The 21,728-nt window shown below is 45.3% G+C and overlaps 1 protein-coding gene across 1 annotated transcript; it reads right to left on the reverse strand.

Annotated features, from left to right (window-relative positions):
* Positions 1-9,089: 9,089 nt before the first annotated feature.
* On the reverse strand, positions 9,090-11,671 carry BTG2 (BTG anti-proliferation factor 2). Its single transcript, XM_037164737.2, has 2 exons — positions 11,288-11,671; positions 9,090-10,185 (listed from the first exon to the last, which is right to left on the reverse strand). Exons 1-2 carry the CDS (start codon positions 11,439-11,441, stop codon positions 9,851-9,853), a joined length of 489 nt encoding a protein of 162 aa, XP_037020632.2. The 5' UTR covers positions 11,442-11,671; the 3' UTR covers positions 9,090-9,850.
* Positions 11,672-21,728: the final 10,057 nt, after the last annotated feature.

Here is a 21,728-nt window from a genome sequence, read left to right on the forward strand (position 1 = left end):
TGAATGCTCACTAATGCTATGTTTTATTGTGTTATTTATTCTTTTATCTCATCACAAACATAAATACAGAAAAGGATTCTCATTAATTCATTTACAATATTGTGGAGAACCTACTTTGTGCCATGCCCTATGTAAGCATGGGAGATACTATGTAGCATCAAAACAGACAGTCCAGCTCACCAGAGCCAACAGGAAGATGTAGAAACATCACACAGATGAGTGAATTGTTTCTATTGAAATGGAGAAACAAACTGAAAAGACTGCCCTGCCTTCCTGGGAAGAGTGGCCAGAGAGAAACCCAAGACAGTCTTTTTGTACCAACTGGCTGGAGTTGAAACATCTTGGAGAAGATGATGAGTGGAGCAGTTTCAGGTCTGAGGTAAGAACATGGAGGCTTTACCAAGCCAGCCACTGTCCACTCTTGGCTTTTTCATTGAGAGGCAACTGCCATTTCACATAGGGCTTAGAGTCCAGGGTAACCAGGCTTTTGCTCTGAGGTCGCTGGAGTGACCCACACTTTAGGCCCTGACCCCACCCCTCCCCCTTGGAGAAAGGAATTCGGGGGGGGGGGAAGCTACTGGACATCTCACTTGTAAAATGACCAACCCCCCTCTGGCCTGACCCAATGGAAGCTCCTGTTTTGCTCTGCTAAGTAAGCCTCTTCCTTCTTGTGCTCTGTTACTATGGACACACTCTCAGAAAGGCAGGTGTCAGGAGGCAGCTGCGGCTTGTGGTCAGTTCTCTCCAGATTCAGGAGTGCCCTGCCTCCCCCTCACAGAATGCCACTGGTTCACAGGAAGCCAAAACAGACTCCCTCCGCCTGCCCTCTGCTACCCAGCCAGAAATCAGAGAGAGTACAGGAAACACCTGGAGGAGCAGGCAGCTGGTGAGGGGAAGCTCTGCCCAAGAGAACAAAGGGCTTTGTGGGGTACTTAGGCTGGTGAGGGTGTGAAGGGGCTTGGGCACTTAATCACACTTCTGTTGGCCCCTACCAGCTGTTGGGAACTAGCAGCTGAGTTGCTCAAATGTACTGTCTCTCCCATCCCCACCTCCAACCTACATAGTAAAGGGATCATTCCTCTCTAGTCTCAGCTTTTCTAGAGCCAGGACAAGAACACTCATAAAAGAAAGGCTCCTAGAGGGCTTTGCCTCTTGTTCCCCTTTGTTCCTTCCATGGCCTCCTTACTCTCACCAGAGAATCTGATCCTCTTTAAAACATGAAAATTTAAACCCACGGTCCAGGCATGAAGACAGAATCCTTACCCTATGCATTAGCCTATGTTACATAAAAGTTTATTCGAGAAACAAGCCGCCATTTGTTTCCCAATGTATTTCTCTAGATCTATGTCCATGTCTGCCCACTCTGCTTTTTATTACAGGTTGTTGTGGTTTGGGGTGAAAGAGACAACCAAGTAGACCGAATGAAGCACTGTCATCAGCATCCACCCAGGAACATGTTTGCGAGTGTGTATTTATGCAGGGAGGCTCAGCTCATAGGGTTCGCTCACCCCTTAGAAAACTTTAAAGAGGGCACTTTCCCTTTTAGGTATGGAATGGGAGGAGAGAAGGGGACAGTGAGGAGAGGGGACTTACCCTGTGGCCACCTGTGGGAACACCACAGTTTTCACAACCCTGATCTTTTCATTTAACAGCTAGTGGACTTAGACTGTCCCGGACCAAGTCACAGACAACACATAGGAGTATAAAAAGAAATAATTCTATGGTTCCTGCTATGGAGGCTCATATGGTAACAACTGGAAAGGGAGCGTGAGCTTGCAAAGCTATGAGATATCAACCAAAATTAATAAAGGAAAATGTGCTGACTGTATTTGTTGTAAAAGTGATTTTAAAAAGTGTGGTTGGAGGCCTGGCTAGTGTGGCTCAGTGGATTGAGTGCGGGCCGAGAACCAGAGGACCGCGGTTCAATTCTCGGTCAGGGCACATGCCTGGGTTGCGGGCCAGGTCCCGGCGGGGGATGCACGGGAGACAACCATACATTGATGTTTCCCTCCCTCTCTCCTTCCCTTCCCCTCTAAAGATAAATAAATTAAATTAAAAAAATACTTATAAAAAAGTGTGGTCAGTAATAAACCATGTGTACACATCATTAAGAGACACTAGAGTCAGAAATAAGTGATAAAAGTGTGAGCAGGTTTAAAGCACATGTGTAAATGTTGAAAAGCTGTGAAGTAAAGATGTTTATGAAGAGAACAATGAAATTATTCAGGGAAGACATCTGAAGAGGCAGCAGGTAAAGGGAAAAGCATGAACTCTGGAGACAGTCACAGCTAGGTTCCAAACCTGTGTCTGCCTCCTCATCTAGTTACTGGTGCTTTGCTTTTCTCTTCTGTGAGCTTGAGGGAGCAATACTTCACAGTGTGCTCATGTACATGAGAGAGCCTGTGTGTAAGTCACCAGGCAGAGTGCCTGGCAACAGTGGGTGTTTAGCATGCACTGGGTGCTCATATCCTAGAAGAAAAGTATTTCAAACTAGTCTTACAGATAGTTTTGGGTCATGAAAATTGGCAAAGTAGAGAAATTTGCAAATGTGGGCACAGCTGCAAGGAGAGGTGAGCAGGAGAGAACTGACAAAGTGAGGGGTCTAGGCATGGTTGGTTTGGCTTGGAAAGATTGGGAGAACCTTGTATTCCCATATTAGGGATTCCAAATGGCAAAGAAAGGCAGCAGGGAGGAAAAGGCATGATGAAAATAGAGTTTGGGGTTGGCCCAGGCTCCCCGGGCTAGTGCAGCAGGTAAGAAGGCTGTTGTGCTATTTTGAGAGTGATAGAAGCAGGCCCAGGACTATGTGCTGGCAAGAAATGGAACAGAAAAAGCAAAGATTTTCTTGTTCCAACTGGAAATGGAAATGGAATGCTAAGAGATGGTTTAGCATAAGTGACTCATTTTATTTTATATATTTTTTTGTTATACTCAACTGTGGAGATTTTTTTATCTTCACCCAAGAGAAGAAGGGAGAGAAACATCAATGTCAGAGAGAAGCATCAATTGGTCACCTCTCGCATGTGCCCTGACCAGGGAGAAACTGCAACCCAGGTATGTGCTCTGACCAGGAATTGAACCTGTAAACTTTCTGTTACAGGACAACACTCTGACCACCTGAGCCACACTGGCCAGGGCCACAAGTGGCTCATTTTACAGATGACAAAACAGTAGAAGCTCACAAGTGGAAGGGGCTAGCCCAGGATGTCAAAGACATGTATTACTAGTTATTGTTAGGCCTGAAGCTAGGCTCCCTACTCCTCAATTTCTAAGCCCAGAGCTACTTGCACCAGCCCTCTCACAGTGGCCTCCCAAGTAGTCAGTAGGAAGAATGAATCCTGTGGACAGGATCAGTGTTCAGTAGCTGTGGAATCTTTTTCCTGCCACTTCTGTCAGAGTGCCTTCCTGATAATCCAGCCTTTTTTTCTCCATGCAATTACCTTCTGGGTAAACCTATTTAGGAAGTTAATTGATAACTAAAATTCTCCTACATTATGATTTAAAGTGTGTCCACTCCTCCCTAAGTTACATTTATATATAACAGTAGGTGCTTAAAGACAGAATAGCCTGCAAGATTTTAAAGATCATTTTCTTAACAAGGTACAGTCCATAACTTGGCTATTTTGAGCTGGGATTCCTCACTGGCAGATCCTGAATTGACCTGATTGGTTTTTCTTCCACCAGATTTAAATCCCTTTCATCTATTAGGTCCTTATTCTTGGCATTTATTCAACCTGAATATTCACTATAGTCACTTACACCTAGGAAGCACCAGACACTGCTTGTCAGGGTCTGGGGTCCACATTTTAGCTAAGATTCAAAATTATAAGGACAAGGACAGAGGAAAGAATTGAGTATCATGGGAACACACATGGGGGAAGGGAGAGATGCCAGTGGAAAGGTGCCAGGAAGAGATGGTCTGAATCTTGAGAAATGAGTTAACTAGACAAAAGTGAGTGGGTAGAAAGTGGGCAGGGCATTCCTTGAGCAAAGGCCCAGGGTCTGCAGTCCCAGGTACAGGTTAATGAACACCAGCTGAGTGGGAGTGGGGAGACCTGCTTCCAGTTGAATATTTGTGGAGAAGCATAGGTCCTGTGTATGCCTTTGGTTCTATCAGGAACATGCTGGATGCTTCTTCCTGAGACTGTGGCCGTGGTGAGAGCCTCGTTCCTAATATGCACGTGGGAGAGGGGACAGCTCAGAAACCCCCACATCTCCACACTCAGGAGGTTCCAGCTGCATCATACGTCACAGAATGGAGGCCTATGAAGATACGTACTTAAAAAATGTTTAACACTTTAAATAGTTACCATCATTAGAACTTAGGGAGATATCAAATGAAAGTATATTTCAGGTTTCTCTTGAAAAATCGCAATATCTGGTATCACTGGTCTCCCAGGATGACAGTGGACTAGAGCTAAGGAGTGAAGTGGGGTCGGACGGGGGGTTTAGACAAGGCTTGAGCTTGTTCCCCAAGTTTAGCACAGCCTCTCTCCAGCCATCCTCACTCACTGATTTCCTAGCCCCACCTTCTATCACCTGGTGCTCACTGAACTTTAAACAGCTCCTCCCTGCTCATGGTGGTAAATAAAGTGAGTATTGCTTCAACCTGCCCAGCTACACCCCTCTTATCTGATGTGCTGTAGGTGGCCTGTCAGGTTTACTGTACAAGGGTTGAATAAAGGCCTGCTGTTATGTATGGGACTGATGGTGGGAAGTGGTACAGCCAGGAGTCAGCTGGGAACAAAATGACTTGGAGTTGGTGGGGCCAGAGAACCAAGCTCCTATCAAAGCAGAGGATAGGACTGGCTGCACATCTGGGGTGCACTTGTCTGCACAGGATGGTTATCCAGGGCCCTAGTAGCCTCTTAGACTGAGCTCAAATGTTTTTCTTGCCAGTTCTGTAAGAAATTATATGGAGAGAAAGCCAGAACTCATCAAGCTTACCCTTCTCAGCTTCATCATTTCTTTCTTTTCTGGGAAGGGAGAGCAGGTGGGTATGATTCCACAGTTGGGCAGAATGGAGGTAAGCAAAGTTATTAGAAAATCTTCTTCCTGTCCACTTTGTGTGTGAATGAGCATGTATCCCAGTTTGGTATTAATCCACAAGCAAACAATGGAACCAGCAGGTCCAAACTGCTCTGTGGCCAACAAGATCAATTGTCTGCCAAGGACACCATACATTTCAGCAAGGATGGCAGAGGTCAGACATGAGTTCATTCATTCAGCAGGCTCTTATTGGCTACTTAAAACACTAGGATGGGTTTTCAGCCTGTGAAGTTTTTAAATAAAGGATTGAAAGTCATCTATGGGAGAAAACACAGACTTGCGTGGATAGTGTTAACCGTAGCTATTTTGGAAGGCACTAGTAGGAACTATCACTTTAATAATGGTTTCCTTCCAGTTATCAGAATGCCAGAGTATCCTTAGTCATCTTAGGACCAATTTGGAGCACCTAGGAGAGATGAAGTTAACTTCTACTTAAAACTACAATTCTCATTTATTGCATACTTAAGTGTGAAAAGCACTAATTCTAAGTAGTTCATTGATCTCATTTAAACCTCATAACAAGATTGTGAGACAGAATCTATTCTTAATCCACTTTTACAAGTGGGGAAATGGAGGCCTAGTTGGTGAAGTGACTTGGCCTGGGTTGCACAGCCTGTAGGCAGGTGGTAGAGCTGATGACATTCCTTCAGACAGCCTCACACCAGAGCCTGAGTGCCTCATCTGTTTGCAGCTGCCTCACTACCTTGGACACTGCAAACTTATCAGGCAGGAGTATAATACAAACTAGAAAAGATGATTCTTGTACTTTCCAGCCCCCCAAAACCCTTTCAATTCATCTAATTGAAAATGATGATAATCACTGTGCTAATTTACCCTACAGTGATTGCTAGGATAATGGAGATGATTTAGAATTCAAAAGCTGAAGAAAGGAACAGAAGTCATTTAAACCAACCCCCTAATTTCTGAGACAGGAAAATTGTGGGGCTTGTCCAAACACAGCTGGTTAGGAAGAAGAATCTATACTACCACCCATACATTCTCCCTGCCAGTCCAGAGCTCTCTCTAGTGTTCCATGCTTTGCTGGGTTAGGGTGCTGGCACTGGCCTGGAAGCCAGGAGTCCTATCTTCTCTTACCAAAGTTTGCTAAAGGATTAGATTTCAGATGCACAGAAGTGGGTTTCTTCCTCCTGGGGCTCCTTGTTGAAGCATCATGGACTACTCCACCCAAAGCTTCTTATCAGGAGCCAGGATAGGCTCTTAATCTGCAGCTCCCAGGGCCTTGTCTACCCTCTTAGGGAGGCACATTATCATCCACAAACAGCTGACTGAGCACAGGTCTCCCAGGGCTCAGTCAGGCTGGCACTGTTTACCAACTGGGGAAGCTGGGAACAGAATGACCAACTAAAGCTCAGTCCCTGACACAAGAAGCTACCACTTACAACTCTGGGAACTGGCCCTGTACCTCAGCTGGCTAGGTGGCACTCTCCACCCATGGTGAATCTGGTCAGATCTAATGCAAGAAACATATTCCTTGATCACAGACTCCTTTCATGTAAATTGAGGGACTATTTAGTCTGCCAAGAGCCAAGAGCAACCCCAAGATGAATGTGCCACTCTGCAGTTTCCCTGGCTTGGAGACAGGGATGTGTGATGATGTTATACATCATCTTTAGATGATGCGCTACACATTATCCTCTAGATAAGGTTTGGTGAATTTCAGGCTTTCTTCTAAATGAAATATATCTTCTTAAGTGAGGCCTATTAAGAAACAAGGTAGATGGTGACTTTGTACCAAAAAAGAAAATAGCACTCTTGGATGGGCAAAAATGCAACCTTAACCCTGGGTCCTTACACCCAAAAAAGTGCGTCCTTATCATGCCTAGGACATTTGTATTAGGAGCTACGAATGAAAATTGGAACATTTATTTAAATAATAACCCCTCATCACAAGTGGGTCTCCATACCAATTCTATTTATGATGCAGATAAGCTGGCTTCCCCCATCCACATATTCTGACTCACCTATTCTCCAAGTGCATCAGACAGAGCTTCCAAGGCCCACCTACTACCTAGGATACCTAGGTTAAACTACAAGCTTGTTGAGGAGAGTTGTAGAGGTGTGAAATGAAATGTGCGTTGGGGGGGGTGGATCTCATTGTTCATGAGTCAACATGTTCAAAATGTAAAAACAGCACCTATGGCCAAGAAAATTAAAAAAAAAAGTACTTCAGGTCGAAATTGTACTTGTAATGTCACTGGAAAACTACTGACGTCTGACATCTAATAAGACAAGGCTTATTAGACAAGTGGGCAGCAAAGGGCAGTTCCAGAAAGGACAGGAGAGCCTGTACCAATAATTTCTAACAATTTCTGCCCAACCTGGGAAATGGCTTGGTGTCTCCTGCTCACCACCTCAGTCTGTGAGAAGATAAGGTATGTGTCACAATCACCTTTAATATTTCTAGTGCCCAGAACATATTCTTGCTAAATGAAAGCAGTGAATACAACTAAGGCCTTGCAAGAACAGGATGCATAAGATGGGCCCTGGCTGAATTAAGTGCTTTGCTACTATAACACTGTAAACTGTTAGAATATGCATTAAAGGAAGTAAAGGAGATGCCTCCTGGGGAAGAGGGGATGCTTAGAAATGCCCTTACCACACAACTTAGATTTTTCTTTTATCTAGCCACATGATTTAGGTCTTCAGAGTGCAAATGAAGATACAAAGAGAGGATGTGGATCAGAAAGACACCCAAATTGGCCATGTGGTAATGTTACCTTCTCTGCATCACACACTTCGTCTGCTACAGTTTTATTAAAGTAACAAAAAAGTGTACATTTGTCAATAAAGCTGTACATTCTTCCATATAAAAACACTATTAGACAATTAGTAACCCTTGTCTTTTCTTTCAGAATAGCTTACAAAAGCACTATAATTTTTTTACCTAGTAGAAGAGACAGGCCTGCTCAACAGTCCAGCTCTGGGCATTTTTATTTTTTTAAAGTGAACATCAAAAAGAAGAGAGAAAAGATTAAGCATGAGACCATGAGGCTGTTTCTAAGAAAGCAGGGACCTGTTTGCAGACAAAATGCAACAACATAATCTTCAGTGATTCACAGCTTTGTTTCAACCCACCAGCCAGAAAATAAGCTCCTGTGTCTGTGGGCCTGAAGTTACCTTTAAAGCAATAAACATTGTAAGCAGAGTTTCGGAAAACATCTTGGATCTGGAGAGTTGAAAAGGAGGCCAAACAGGCAGGAATGGGTTGGGAGAGTGTTTGTTAAATAGCACCTCTGAGTCAGAATGAGTAGTTAAGAAAGTCAGGAAAGAGGGAGGGGAGTTTAAGAGTGGTGGTGGGTGGATGGGGAGCGGAGGTTCCTCACTAAAGGGCAATGGCAGGAGGGTAGCCAGATTGACCAGATGTTCTAGCTACTTCCTTTTTAAGGTGGTTCAGGTTTAGGAAACTCAAGGTCTTCTGAGGACCCCTCACTAATGTTACTGAGAAACCAATGGTAGTTTTCCATTTTTTCTCCAACCCAGAACAGTAAATATTGCACAAGTCTACAGACAAATTTGGCCTGAACTCAGAGAGTCAGCAACCTCTCCCAGAGGTGTTCTGAGTACCAGGGAGAAGAAACAATGCCCAATGTTTGGTTTTAGTGTCAGCCCTACAAGAATACCAAGTAGTCCTATAGAATTTGGGGCTTTCTCTCCATCAGCCAAGGGATACCTGAGCAGCCAGCTACGGTTCTGAGGACAGAGAAAGAGATGGCTCCCTCAGCCCACCAGAGCACCAGGAGGTTCTGAGGGCTAGATTTCCACCCCCTTCTGGGACTGGGAAGCCATATTGCACAGTGACTGAGAACTCCTGTCCTAGAAAATAGGGTATCTCCATGACCCAACCAGAGGGAAGAAGTGGGGAGAGTTAGAGAGGACTTTTGTGCTTTTTAAAAGAAGGCAGTAATAAAAGACCTGGTGTTCCCTATAGTTTTTGAGCCACCTCTCAAAGAGATAATGGCAGCAGCATTAGGACTTTCATATGGTTCTAAAAAGGAGGATTTGGGCCCCCCCCCAAAAAAAAGAAAAAAACCCAGTGGATACTCTTTGGATCCTAAAATCCCATTGCAAATCACCCCCAAATTATTCACCACAGTTACACACAAAGCAGCACATTGCAAAGCAACCCCTGCCTTACTCACTCCCCTGACCCCCACAAAAAAATAAGCTTTAGATTCCTGGCTGAGAAGAAACATCTATAGAACCCTGGTGATAGAATTTAGTGATGATTTTAAGAAAAGCTGCAGAAAGAATCACTCTCTGCCCAGGATCTCATCAGAAAAACAAAAGTGAAGATTAGGCAGCATGAGTTAAGTTCCTGAATGTTCCTGAGGTCAGGGATGCAGGTTGGGAGAGTGACAGATGTGAAGTATCCTCCCCCTACCTCCCAGGGCAGATCTTGATCTATCTCATTTCCAGCTGTTAACCTTGCTTGCTCCCTCTCACATCTTCCTGAGGTGCTGGCCAAGCTTCCTTCACCTCACCTTGGTCAGGCCCACCTCTAAACACTCCCCACTCCCATAGGCAGACACTGGCTCCCAGACTGAAGTGCACAAAAGTTGTCTCCAAAGGCACCTGGGGTGGCTGCTTCCAAGCAGCACCCTTTAAGAATTTTTTTTTCTTTAAAAAAATCTTCAGGTGTTTTTTCTCCCTTTTTCTTAAAAAAATAATATATATAAATAGCTCTTCATTTAAAATACAGTTCCCCAGGTTGAGGTATGATTTGGCCTGTTGTCACCGCAGGATGAGTACAGTAGAGTGCCAGGCGAGGGTGGCAGGGGAGCTAACTGGAGACGGCCATCACATAGTTCTTGGAGGGGCTGCTCCTGCCCAGCATCATTTGGTTCTTGCAGGTGAGAAGCCCATAGGAAGTGACCAATGGGGCCTCCTCATACAGGACGCAGATAGAGCCATCCTCCCCTATTCGGTAGGATACCTCGTAAGGGTCCACCCACAGGGTGAGCTCTCTGGGCAGCAGCTGGTGAAGTTGGGGCTGGCTGAGTCCAATCTGGCTGGCCACCTTACTGATGATGGGGTCCATCTTGTGGTTGATGCGGATACAGCGGTAACCAGAGCCCTTGGATGGTTTCTCAGGAAACCAGTGGTGTTTGTAGTGTTCTGTGGAGACAGGTCAAGGGGGAAATGTCTTGGTTAGAGTAGGTGGACCAGGGGTGCTACTACTGCAAAGGAGGAGGGGTGGTGGTGAAGAAATAAAAGAGAGGAAGGGACTCAGTGACTTTAACTCAAAAAGGTGGTTTGTCATGACTTCCAGTTTCACAGCCAGGAAGGCAATCATCATGGCTGGATCCACCATCATTGGATCCACAGCAAATTACTGCACCTCCCACCCTGGGCCCCCGAGTCTCCTTCTACCTCCTTTGAAGTAACAGCCCCTTAGCAACTGGCTAGGTAAGGGGTCAGAAAGGGTTGCTTCAATGAAACATAAGTTGCTCCTCAGAAGACAGAACTTGTGTGGGCACATTCAGAGATGGCTGTCGCTGCACAACAAGACCGACCAAGGGGCTAGAAACAGTTGGGAGACAGGTCTCTCCCCAGCCAGCCGCTGCTTATTTCTTCTCCACCTCCCTGTCTTCCGCAGCCCCCACCCCACGACACACGCTCCTACAGAGCACAGTTACTACCTAAAAGGCTCTCACGGCATCGTGATAGGTGGCAGATGGCTTAGGGGTCTAGACCCAGAATACAAAAGGAGCTGGACTCCAATTTAGAGCAAGTCGTACAGGACAAACGCCGTGCGCACAGCCGGAAGAACCAGGTCTGGGACTCCAGTTGTTGAAAACGCTCGAGCGCACCTTCCTTTCCCAAAAGAGCTCCTCTCGCTGGCCGGGATTTGTCACCCGCAGTGTCTTCGAGAGTCTCAGAGTCCAGTGAGGAAGATGAGCTCCCCCATTCAGACCCGCCGGTACCCCCTCTCTCCGGACATAAGCCGGGGGAATCGGAATCGCACTGCCGCACAAGAGTCTGTGCTCGCTGTGTCCCCCAAGAATAACCACAGGTCAAGACCTGAGCGAGCACAGGACTGGGAAGAGAGAGGTGACCAGGGAGCTGGAGACCTGCGGGCCGCCCCCCGGGCCGGAGGGAAACCGAGACTCGGAGCTGCTCGTTGAGGAGCCGAAGGAGAAGGAGGACAGGTAGGGAGGGAGGGCTGAGCCCGGGTGGCGGGGTGGGAGGGGGCCTGGACCCTTTGGCGTGGGCTCACCTGTTAGTGCCTCCTGGAGAGCCCCGCTGAACACCTTCAGTCTCTCCTCGCTCACGCAGCCTCGGGTCCTCAGGAGGCTGGAGAGGAAGCCGACGGCGGCGGCGATCTCGGGGAGCATGTTTGTCCTCTTCCCGGTCCAGGTGGCCTGGCTCATGTCGTGCTCGGTTCGCCCTGCGGCAGCCGAGAGCTGTGCGAGATCTCTGAAGGTCGTACCCCTCCAAGCAGGATAAGTCCGCTCGGCTGCAGCTGGGGCTTTAAACCGACTGCTCTCCGGTTGCGCCTTTCATACCCTGCGGAGAAGCGGGGTAGCCGGTGGCCTCGCTCATTGGTCGCTGCCAGCCCATGGGGGCAGGTCCGAAACCCGCGCTGCTTCCCCGGGTGCTCACCAGGAACCCGCCCCGCCGCCTCTAAAGCGCTGAGGTCATTGCCGGCTGACGTCAGTGCCGGGAACGTGAGCCCCGCGCTGACGCCGAGAGAGGCGGGGAGAGAAAGGGGAGCCTGGGAGGGGCGAGAGGAGAGCGACGCAGGAGAGCGGTGCTCGGTTTGCTCCGGGCTGGGAATTCCCCGACCTTTCCTCGCTTCCCATCCTTCAAGAATTAGGTTAAAGCCACCTTCTCCAAGAGGCCTTCGCTGATACCCCCGCTCCCACGCGGTCTCCTTTTCTGATTCCCACATTTTCCAACTACACAGTCAGAAGCATTCACTGGGACGCTCATTATTTTACCTTTTTGCCGTGTTTCTTAACAAGTGGGAACGGGTTCTTCCTGGCTCTTCGGAAATTGGACTGCCTTCTGTTTACATCCACAATCATTTCCCTTCCCTCAACAAGTTCTGCTCTTCTACAGCGATGCTTTTTCTCTAGCCTAGAAATACCCAAGTATCACCTATTTGGTGCATGAGTGGATGGTGTGGGGGAAGTTTGCATGCAAGTTCTTTTTCTAGTTCTCGCTTTCCTTTAAGTGCCTTTATTTATTTGTTTGTTTGTTTGTTTATTTATTTATTTAAAGTGTTCTGTTCTCAACTGTATACATTTTTCCATCCACTCCCTCTTTCTTGTCCTCCCTTCCTTCCCCACCCCTTCTCCTTTCTCATTGTGGACTGAAGGAAGCTTTCAGCCTCAGAATCTTCCACATGCAGGTGTGTGCTCTGGGCCTGGCACTCTTGGAAGTCTGGGGTAACTTCTAACCAACATCCCAGGGGCTGACATACATATATGTTGAATAAATCAAACCCGATGGCTTCTGTAAATTCTTCGTCGTGCACTCTTGGCCCTGCAGACCACTTTATTCTGAGTGGAAGTCTCCCCTCCTTGTCTTTGACAGGTACAGTCTTCCCTGCCTCCTCGGCTGGATGTCCTCCTCCCCGACCCCCACCGCCACCAGCACCATTCCCTTACTATGTCCACCCCTGTTCCCTTTCCTCTCCACCTCAGGGAGTTCCTATTCATGTTGTCCATTTTGATGCTTACTTTTTTACAACTGACTTTCACATCTGCACAATCTATCCTTGTGCTTTATCATCCTGCTCCTCCTACTAGCCATGCCTTTCCTCCTATTGGATGGCCAAGCACCAACTCAATGTCAGTCTAGGCCAATTCTCTTCCCCCAAACCAGCTCCTTCCTTCCCCCAAACCAGCTCCTTCCTGATCTCCATTCTGTCAGAGATACTATTATTTCATCACTCACTCCACCCACAACACTCAGCCTTTTTTGGCTTTTCCTTATACTTTGCTCCTCAATAGAGTCTCAAGATCTGTTGCTTTTTCTTCTTTCTTAAATATTTTATTTATTTTTACTTATTTTTTACAGAGAGGGGAAGGGAGGAAGAAAGAGGGAGAGAAACATCAATGTGCAAGAGAAACATTGGACTGTTGCTTCTCTCACCACCTCCCCCTGCCCCACAACTGGGGACCTGGCCTGCAACTAGGCATGTGCCCTGACTGGGAATCGAACCAGTGCCCTTTCAGTTCCCGGACTGGCACTCAGTCCACTGAGCCACACCAGCCAGGCTATTGATTATGCTATTACAGCTATTCTAATTTTTCCCCCTTTCCCCCTCTCTACCCAGTAGCCCCCTTCCCACCAGTAATCTCCCCCTTAGTTCATGTCCATGGGTCATGCATATAAGTTCTTTGGCTTTTTCATTTCCTATGCTGTTCTTAACTCCCCCCTGCCTATTTTGTTCTTATCAAGTGTGCTTCTTTATCCCTGCACCATTTCCCCATTCCCTTCTCCCTCGCCCCAGCTGATAATCCTCCAGATGATTTCTATATTTATGATTCTGTTCCTGTTCTGGTTGTTTGCTTAGTTTGTTTGGTTTTTAGATTCAATTGTTGATAGTTGTGAATTTGTTGCCTTTTTAATGTTCATGATTTTGATCTTTATTTTAAAAAATAAGTCCCTTTACCACTTCCTATAATAATGACTTGGTGGTGATGAACCCCTTTAGCTTTGCCTTGTCTGGGCAGCACTTTATTTACTCTTTCATTCTAAATAATAGTTTTGTTGGATAGAGTAATCTAGATTGTAGGTCCTTGCTTTTCATCACTTGGAATACTTCTTTTTTTTAAAATATTTTATTTATTTATCTTTAGAGGGGAAGGGAAGGAGAGAGGGAGAGAAATATCAATGTATGGTTGCTTCTCATGTGTCCCCTGCTGGGAACTGGCCTGCAACCCGGCATGTGCCCTGACTGGGAATCGAACTGCGATACTCTGGTTCGCAGGCCCGCACTCAATCCACTGAGCTACACCAGCCAGGGCTTGGAATACTTCTTGCCAGTACCTTCTAGCCTGCAAAGTTTCTTTTGAGAAATCAGCCAACAGTCTTACGGGAACTTCTTTGTAGGTAACTATCTGCTTTGTTCTTGCTGCTTTAAAGATTCTCTGTTTATCTTTAACTTTTAGCATTTTATTATGATGTGTCTTGTGGTCCTCTTTGGTTCCAACTTGTTTGGGACTCTCTGTACTCTCTGGACTTATATTTCTACTTCCTGCACCAAAGTAGGGAAGTTTTCTTTAATTGTTTTTTCAAGTAAGTTTTCAATTTCTTGCTCTTTCTTTTCTTCTTCTGGCACCCCTATGATTTGAATGTTGGCATGTTTTGGAGATGACCTACAGGTTCCTAAGCCTATCCTCATTTTCTTTTTTGAATTTTTGTTTCTTCTTTTTGTTTTGGTTGAATGTTTATCTCTTCCTCATGTTCTAAATTGTTGGTTTGTACCCCAGCTTCCTTCTCTTCTCTGTTGGTTTCCTGTGGATTATTCTTTATTTCACTTAGTGTAACCTTCATTTGTTTCTCTATTTCTTTGTTGTACTCAAGTTCTCTGAGCATCATGATAGCCTGTGTTCTGAACTCTGCATCTGATAGGTTGGCTATCTCCATTCTGCTTAATTGTTTTTCTGGGGTTTTGTTTTGTTCTTTCATTTGGGCCTCATTTCTTTGTCTCCTCAATTTAGCAGCCTTCCTGTGTTTGTTTCTGTGTATTAGGTAGAGTACTTTTACTCTCTGTCTTAGTAGTGTGGCCTATGTAGAAAAGGCACTTGTAAATGGTATGGGGGAGAGCCCTAGGTAATTGTCAGGGTTGATTCCTTGCTTCACCACTAAGTGGCTGTGTGGGGAGGTCTTGGAGGGGGGACAATGCTGCCACCTGGCTTCTGGAGATTCTCCTGTGCTCGTTCCATTTCCAGTCACTTCACTCCCTTCCCAAGTGTGACTGGCGCCCTTCCATCTGCTTCCTGGTGCTGAATCCTGGAGTGGGTGGGTTTGTTAATGTTCTAATACTGTACTGGCCCTTTAAGCAGAAAAATCTGGCAGTTTCTTCTGCTGCCTCAACCCCCACTGGTTTTTACAGCCAGAGGTAATAGGGATCTATCTTCCTGGTGCTGGAACCCTGGACTATGTGGTCTGGCCTGGGGCTGGGATTTGTTACTCCTAAGGTATCCCTCCTGGCCATTTCACTGCCTCTGCCACTGCTGCTGCCACCACCACCTTTCAGTGCCACACCACTGAAAGGTGGTAACTCAGTCCCTCCTACTTGTCTGGATGAATGTGTCTTATTTAAATCCTCGGTTGTTTGACTACTACACATCTCAATTTTCTGACAGTTCTGGGTGTTATTAGTTTTGAGATCTGGTTGTAATTCTTTCTATGATTGTGTGAGGAGGACAAGTGTGTCTATCTATGCCTCCATCTTGACCAGAAATCCCATTGCTTCTTCATACCCAGATGACTGCAGCGGACTCTGTCAAGTCATCTGTCCCACTGTTAGTACAGTTCTGTGTTTACTTCCTTTTTTTCTCTCAGATCATCTGAGGTACCTACCTTCCTCATTTGTCTATTGCATTAAGTCTGGACCCCTTTGCCTAATAGTTAAGACCTTTCCTAATTTGGCCCAAGCTGCTTTTTTAGGTTTCTGTCACTTTGTACTCCAGGGCCATTCTCCCTAATGTTCCCTAAGCATCACACCAGCTTTGCAGCCCAGAGCCCTCAACATTCTGTCCATGATCCTCATCCCTGCCCTGTAACATGGTCCCCAGTGCATGCATGCCTGAACGTGCCTGGCTCTCCTACACATGTCATCATTTCTTAGATTCCTTGCTGCCTCCTTCTCACTTCTCCCAATCCCCCACACTCCTGAAGACACAGTTTAAACTTTGTTTTCCACCTTGAAAACCTGCCCTGCCCATTTCACACTACAGAATTAATGTTAGCCATACCACCCGCTTGGCACTTATAATCTATAATTTGGTATTGACAGTGATCTTTTTAGAAGTTCACATCTTGTCTCCACAGTTTGCAAGCTGCTTGAAAACAGGTTACTATGGGCATATGTCCTACAATTCCAGGGCAGTTTAGTTTTTAAATACCCTGTTCCATAGCTTCATGCAGTCATCAAAATGCCCTGGAATTCCCATATTTGGCATTGAACACATCTTGCTGGTTCTGAAGGAGAAAAACTTGTTACAGGAAACAGGCCTGGAAGAACAAGACGACCTAGAAAGCCGTAAACCAAAGAGACCGGGTATCAGCAAGACCAGAACTTACCAAGGTCAAACACAAAAGAAATCAGGAAAATAGGTAAAGATTTAGACAGGTGTACAGTGTCATTCAGCATCTAAATCTGAAAACATCTAAAGCTTAACATCTGCCTGGGTGTACGGTTGACAGGGATCTTGTGACTAGGACTTCCTTTAGTCCAGAATTGATGGGAAAAAAAGTATTTTTGACAGGATATCACCCATTCCCCCCCCTTAGGAAATAGAACTCTTTCTTATGTAGATTTTTGTATCACTCAATAGGTCACATAGCTGCTTCTCAAAAAGCTAGGCCTAGGACCAGATCTGCTGACTTTAAATTGGACTATGGAGCTCCTGTGTTGAGATAGTGTGCATTTTTGGGACAGGAGCAAGGAGACCTTATCACCACCCTTTTCTGTTACCAGGGGGTGATATAGCTTCATCATTTGTTACTAGTTCCTGAACTTTGTAAAGAACATAGATAATCAATGAGAACAAGAAGGCACTACTCCTGCTTTCTCATACTCTTCTCTTTCTTCACAAAAACCTAGAGAGGAGGAAGCTTAATTTAACTCACACTCAAAGCTCATGAGTCACACAGTGTAACTGACCCAACTCACAATTTGGTTTCTCAAACCAGTTTCTTTTTTAAATTATATTTTATTTATTATACTATTACAGTTGTCCCAATTTTTCCCTCTTTTCCCCCTACACCCAGCCTCCCCCACCTTCTCAGGTAATCCCTGCACCATTGTTCATGTCCGTGGGTCATGCATATAAGTTCTTTGGCTACTCCATTTCCTACACTGTACTTCAGATACTCATAGTTATTTTGTAACTACCTGTTTGCACTTCTTAATTCCCTCACCTGCTTATCCATTCCTCTACACCACTCCCCACATCTGGCAATCATCAAAACACTCTCTGTATCCATGACTCTGTCTCTGTTCTTCTTGTTTGCTTAGTTTGTATTTTTAGATTCAATTGTTGATAGATTTGTTTTGCCATTTTATTCTTCATAGTTTTGATCTTCTTCTTAAATAAGACCCTTTAACATTTCATGTAATAATGGCTTGGTGAGGATGAACTTCTTTAGTTTTTTTCTTGTCTTGAAACTCTTTATTTGCCCTTTGATTATAAATAATAGCTTTGCTGGGTAGAGTGATCTTGGCTGTAGGTCCCTGCTTTTCATGACTTGGAATATTTCTTGCCAATTCCTGAAGCCTGCAAAGTTTCTTTTGAGAAGGCAGCTGACAGTCTTATGTGAACTCCTCTGTAGGTAATTAACTGCTTTTTCTCTTGCTGCTTTTAAGATTCTCTCTTTATCTTTAAACTTTGGCATTTTAATTCTGATATGTCTTGGTGTGGGCCTCTTTGAATTCATCTTTTTTGGTACTCTCTGTGCTTCCTGGACTTACATGTCTATTTCTTTCACCAAATTAGAGAAGTTTTCTTTTAATATTATTATTATTTTTTTTTAATTTTATTTATTTATTTTTAGAGAGGAAGGGAAGGAGAGAATGAAAGAAACATCAATGTGTGGTTGCCTCTCGTGAGTCCCCTGCCAGGAACTGGCCTGCAACCCAGGCATGTGCCCTGACTGGGAATCGAATCCTGATCGTGTGGTTCGCAGGCCGGCGCTCAATCCACTGAGCTATGCCGGCCAGGGCTTATTATTTTTTCAAATAGATTTCCAATTTCTTGCTTTTTCTTTTCCTTCTGGCACGCCTATGGTACAAATATTTCACTGCTTGAAGTTGTCCCAGGGGCTGCTTACACTGTCCTCATTTTTTTGGATTCTTTTTTCTTCTTGTTTTGATAGTTTGTTTTTTGCTTCCTTATGTTCCAAATCATTGATCTGATTCTCATCGGCTTGATCTCAGACCCAGTGGCCCGGCCATGGCCCCCCTGGTCCTGGATGCCCACCTGTGTGGCCACTCTAGAGTGACTCAAAACATCTCAAACTGCCCTTGTGAGAATGGGGTCCCTTTTTTCAGTATTCAGCTCTGACCCTGTTCGTAGAGTCATATCACATGCCTTGTCCTCTATTCCCTGGAAGGAGCAACTAGAACATTGTATGTGTCCCTTGTCTTTACCAGCATCCTGTTGGGCCTACAGGGCCTTGGCTTGTTTGCCAAGGTTACCTCCCAGTCTCCTGACCATGTGTAGAAACCTGAGGTTTATAAAGCTGATGTACAGGCAATATCTTGGCTCAGATATTCTAGGAGGATGATATCAACTCTTACACTGCAGAGTGTGTAGTTTTTGTAGGTTTCTGTCTTTGTGTATGTGTTTGTGTGTGTGTGAGAGAGGAAGGAGGGAAGTGTGTATGTGTGTGTGTGTATATATAATTTGAGTGAGTATACTTGTTTAAATGTGTATGTGTGTGTTTGTGGATAGGAAGGGCTAGATGTGTTTGCAGATGATAACACATACTATAATGGTGTATATTGAAGGACATTATTGTCAAATGTGGATATTCTGGTGGGTTGTGTTCAGTCAGGCAAAGAGTCAGGTGGTCTCAGGTGTTTTCAGCTGTCTCTCTCTGTTAGCATAGGTAGCTAGATATTAATAAAAGAAGGGAACAAAGGAAATCAGACATATAAGCATAATCAACTAGGAAGCATAAATCTGCTTAAGCATGAAGTTACAGCTTCACTCATTACCCAGGAAACCACCAGTCCATTCAATATAGATTACTGGGGGGAAGGACAGAACACTAAAGGGGGAGGTAAGCACATGTGCAGTAGGAGCAAAAATGGGGACCATAAAGACCTGTCAGTCTAGTCTGGGAAAAAGATCAGGTTGGACAAGGTATACAAGACCCCAGAAGATCTAGGAAAGGAACTGGTTAGGGGGAGTATCCAGTGCCAGCCTGTGAAAGCTTGGGGAGTTGATTGGTTAGTTTGAAAAGAAACAAGCCCAAGATAATATAACCCAGTTTAACAAAGAATCTTTTCTCCCCTCCCCTCCCCTGCCCTCCCCCTCCCTTCCCCTCCCCCCCCACCTCTCCTCTCTCTCTCTCTCTCTCTCTCTCTCCCCTGGTAACAGGTACCTAGCTGCTGCCTGGGGCCTGAGGCAGACTGTGTAGACTCTGAAGGACTAAGCTGTAATATGGCACAAAATGTCTGGACACTAGCCCTATTTCTAGGCCTAATGAAGGCAAGCTGGACTTTTTCCACTCATAAAGATGAGATATTAGAAACCTGGGAACAGTCTTTTATTTCCATACAAATAACTATTACCACTAGACCTCATCCTTCCTTGTGGGTCCCTGAAAATGCTTTTCTTGTGACACTACAAGCACCCTACTTTCACCAGCAACACCTCCTGCATTAGAGTGTGTGGAAGCCAGGTGGGTCCCTGTAAAAAATTCCTGAGTGGAGAGAGGAATGTTATAAAGATTTTGGCGAGGTTGAGCCACCAAATATGAGCAGAATGATGATCTTAGTGGTAATGTGGAAGCTCCCAGAAAGATGATCCCTGCTCCCTCTGAATTCAAAGAAGGGTCTGGTGTAAATAAATATTCTTATGTAAAAACAACAACAACACTGTATAAATCCAGGAAGATTAACACCCTCTCCAGCCTTGGCCTGGCACAGGAAAAGGGGAACTTACAGAAAGGAGCATTGGAACCATGTCAGAAGTGTGGGTGAGGGTTAGAAAGAGCTGAATTACTCTGTAAAAGAAAACAGGAGAAATCTGCATTTTTGCTATTGAGGAGAAGAGCAAAAAATGGGGGAAGTGGTAGAAGAGAGAGCTAAGAACTTGAGTAACATTAAAGTGGTATAGGGTTGGGGCTGGAGCCAGTGTTATAGAGGAAACAGAGGGCATTTTTAAGTCCAACAGTCTTTTTGAATCTATTTACAATTTTGCTGCATTAACCCCTCCATAGACCTCACAAGGAGTTCACATGTAAGGAAAAGGGCTGAAATCCTCAGCTCACAACAGCAAGAGCACTCAGGGATCAGCAAGAAGATTCCTAAACTGATACGACTTGAGAAAAACACAAACTCTAAACTAGAGGCAATGATGCGAAGGAAAGTCCTCCCCACCTTCCATCCCCACTCCCAGAGGAATCGTGAAATTTTGAGGAAGGGCATTTGATCTCCCATAGATCTTAGACTGAAACTTTCAACCAATTTTAGCCAGCACCTCAGGAGCAGTTGACTTCATCTGTTAAGAGGACCTTACCTGTAATGAAGACAGTCACCTCCAAAAACAGGGTACCTGCCTGTTCATTGTAGTCTCATTCTCAACAATTCATCAGCTCCTCCCTGGCTAGGGAAGGGTCTTGTGGGCATCACTGAAGCCTTGGGTGAGGGGGAAGCTTGAGAGGGTGAGCACTGTAAAGACTCTCCTTATCTGTTCTATAACTCACTGCCATTTATATATGGGTCATAATTCAATCAGTTGACCCTAGGATGTGAACACCATTTGTTCTAGTTTTTGAGAGATCAAAAGAAGGAGATTTGGTGCCTAGCCTCATGAGTGGAGAGTGAGAGAGCTCTTCTGTCTGATTTGGAGAGAAATGGTCTGTTCCTTTAGGAAACTCCAAGTGCTGGAGGAGTAGGAAGCAGGCACACAGAGGACATACATGCAAAGTAACCAGCACTCAGAGAAATGTGGGCAGCTGAGCCTTGGGAAAACATAGTCCAGAATTAAAAGAGGGGCTGGAATACCAGTAGTGAACTGGTGTCCAGTAGGCAACAGCTTGTTGGCACTGGGAGTTCTGAGCCTGGACTGGATTTGGAAGGAAGGAGGTCTGATTAGGAGGCACAGAAGACAGACAGGTCCTGTACAGTATTGAACACTGTATGAGACATTCACAGAATGCTCATCACTGGCTTTTAGCAATTCTAGTTTTCAACTTGGTTTAACTGGGTCATCTCAAGCAAGTTCACCACTTGATCACTAACAGAGGCCCCAACAGCTGTCCACAGTCAGGGGAACAGAAGGAGGCAAACACCAGATGACTGCTTACAAAGCTTAAGCTTTTTGTCAGGGTCAAAGCGCCTTGCCAGAGCAGCTGGGTGAAACCACAGGGAGGTAGGTTCTGTAAGCCCAGTCCATCTCTGAGACCCTGTTTGTTCCTTTCCTCAGAAGGAGCACCTGAAGAGGTTCCTCGGGGGGCACAAAATGCCTCTTAAGTATGCACAGCATTTTTAATGCTTACAAAGCTGTTTTACACCAACAAGTGGAAGGGTCATCTAACCCTCATCATCACTCACAGGCAAGTATCCTCTATATTTTATAGACAAGGAAACTCAGGCCCGAAGCCATTATGAGGCTTAAGGTCACCCAGAGGAAGCATGGCTGTCCTTTACACTACCTGACACTGGCCTCTGGCCTTGGACTTTAAGGACTCAGGACATCAAGGGACTATCTGATTGCATCTATTAAAGGCCAATTCGTCATCTGTAT

Source organism: Artibeus jamaicensis, unplaced genomic scaffold (genome assembly GCF_021234435.1).
Source record: "Artibeus jamaicensis isolate MK-2021 breed Jamaican fruit bat unplaced genomic scaffold, CSHL_Jam_final contig_475, whole genome shotgun sequence".
Classification (NCBI taxonomy): Eukaryota; Metazoa; Chordata; class Mammalia; order Chiroptera; family Phyllostomidae; genus Artibeus; species Artibeus jamaicensis.

Coding starts and splice junctions, on each gene's coding strand:
- BTG2 (XM_037164737.2), bottom strand. CDS start 11,441: ATGAGCCAGGCCACCTGGACCGGGAAGAGGACAAACATGCTCCCCGAG. Junction 10,186..11,287: donor TCTCCAGGAGGCACTAACAG/GTGAGCCCACGC, acceptor CTGTCTCCACAG/AACACTACAAACACCACTGG.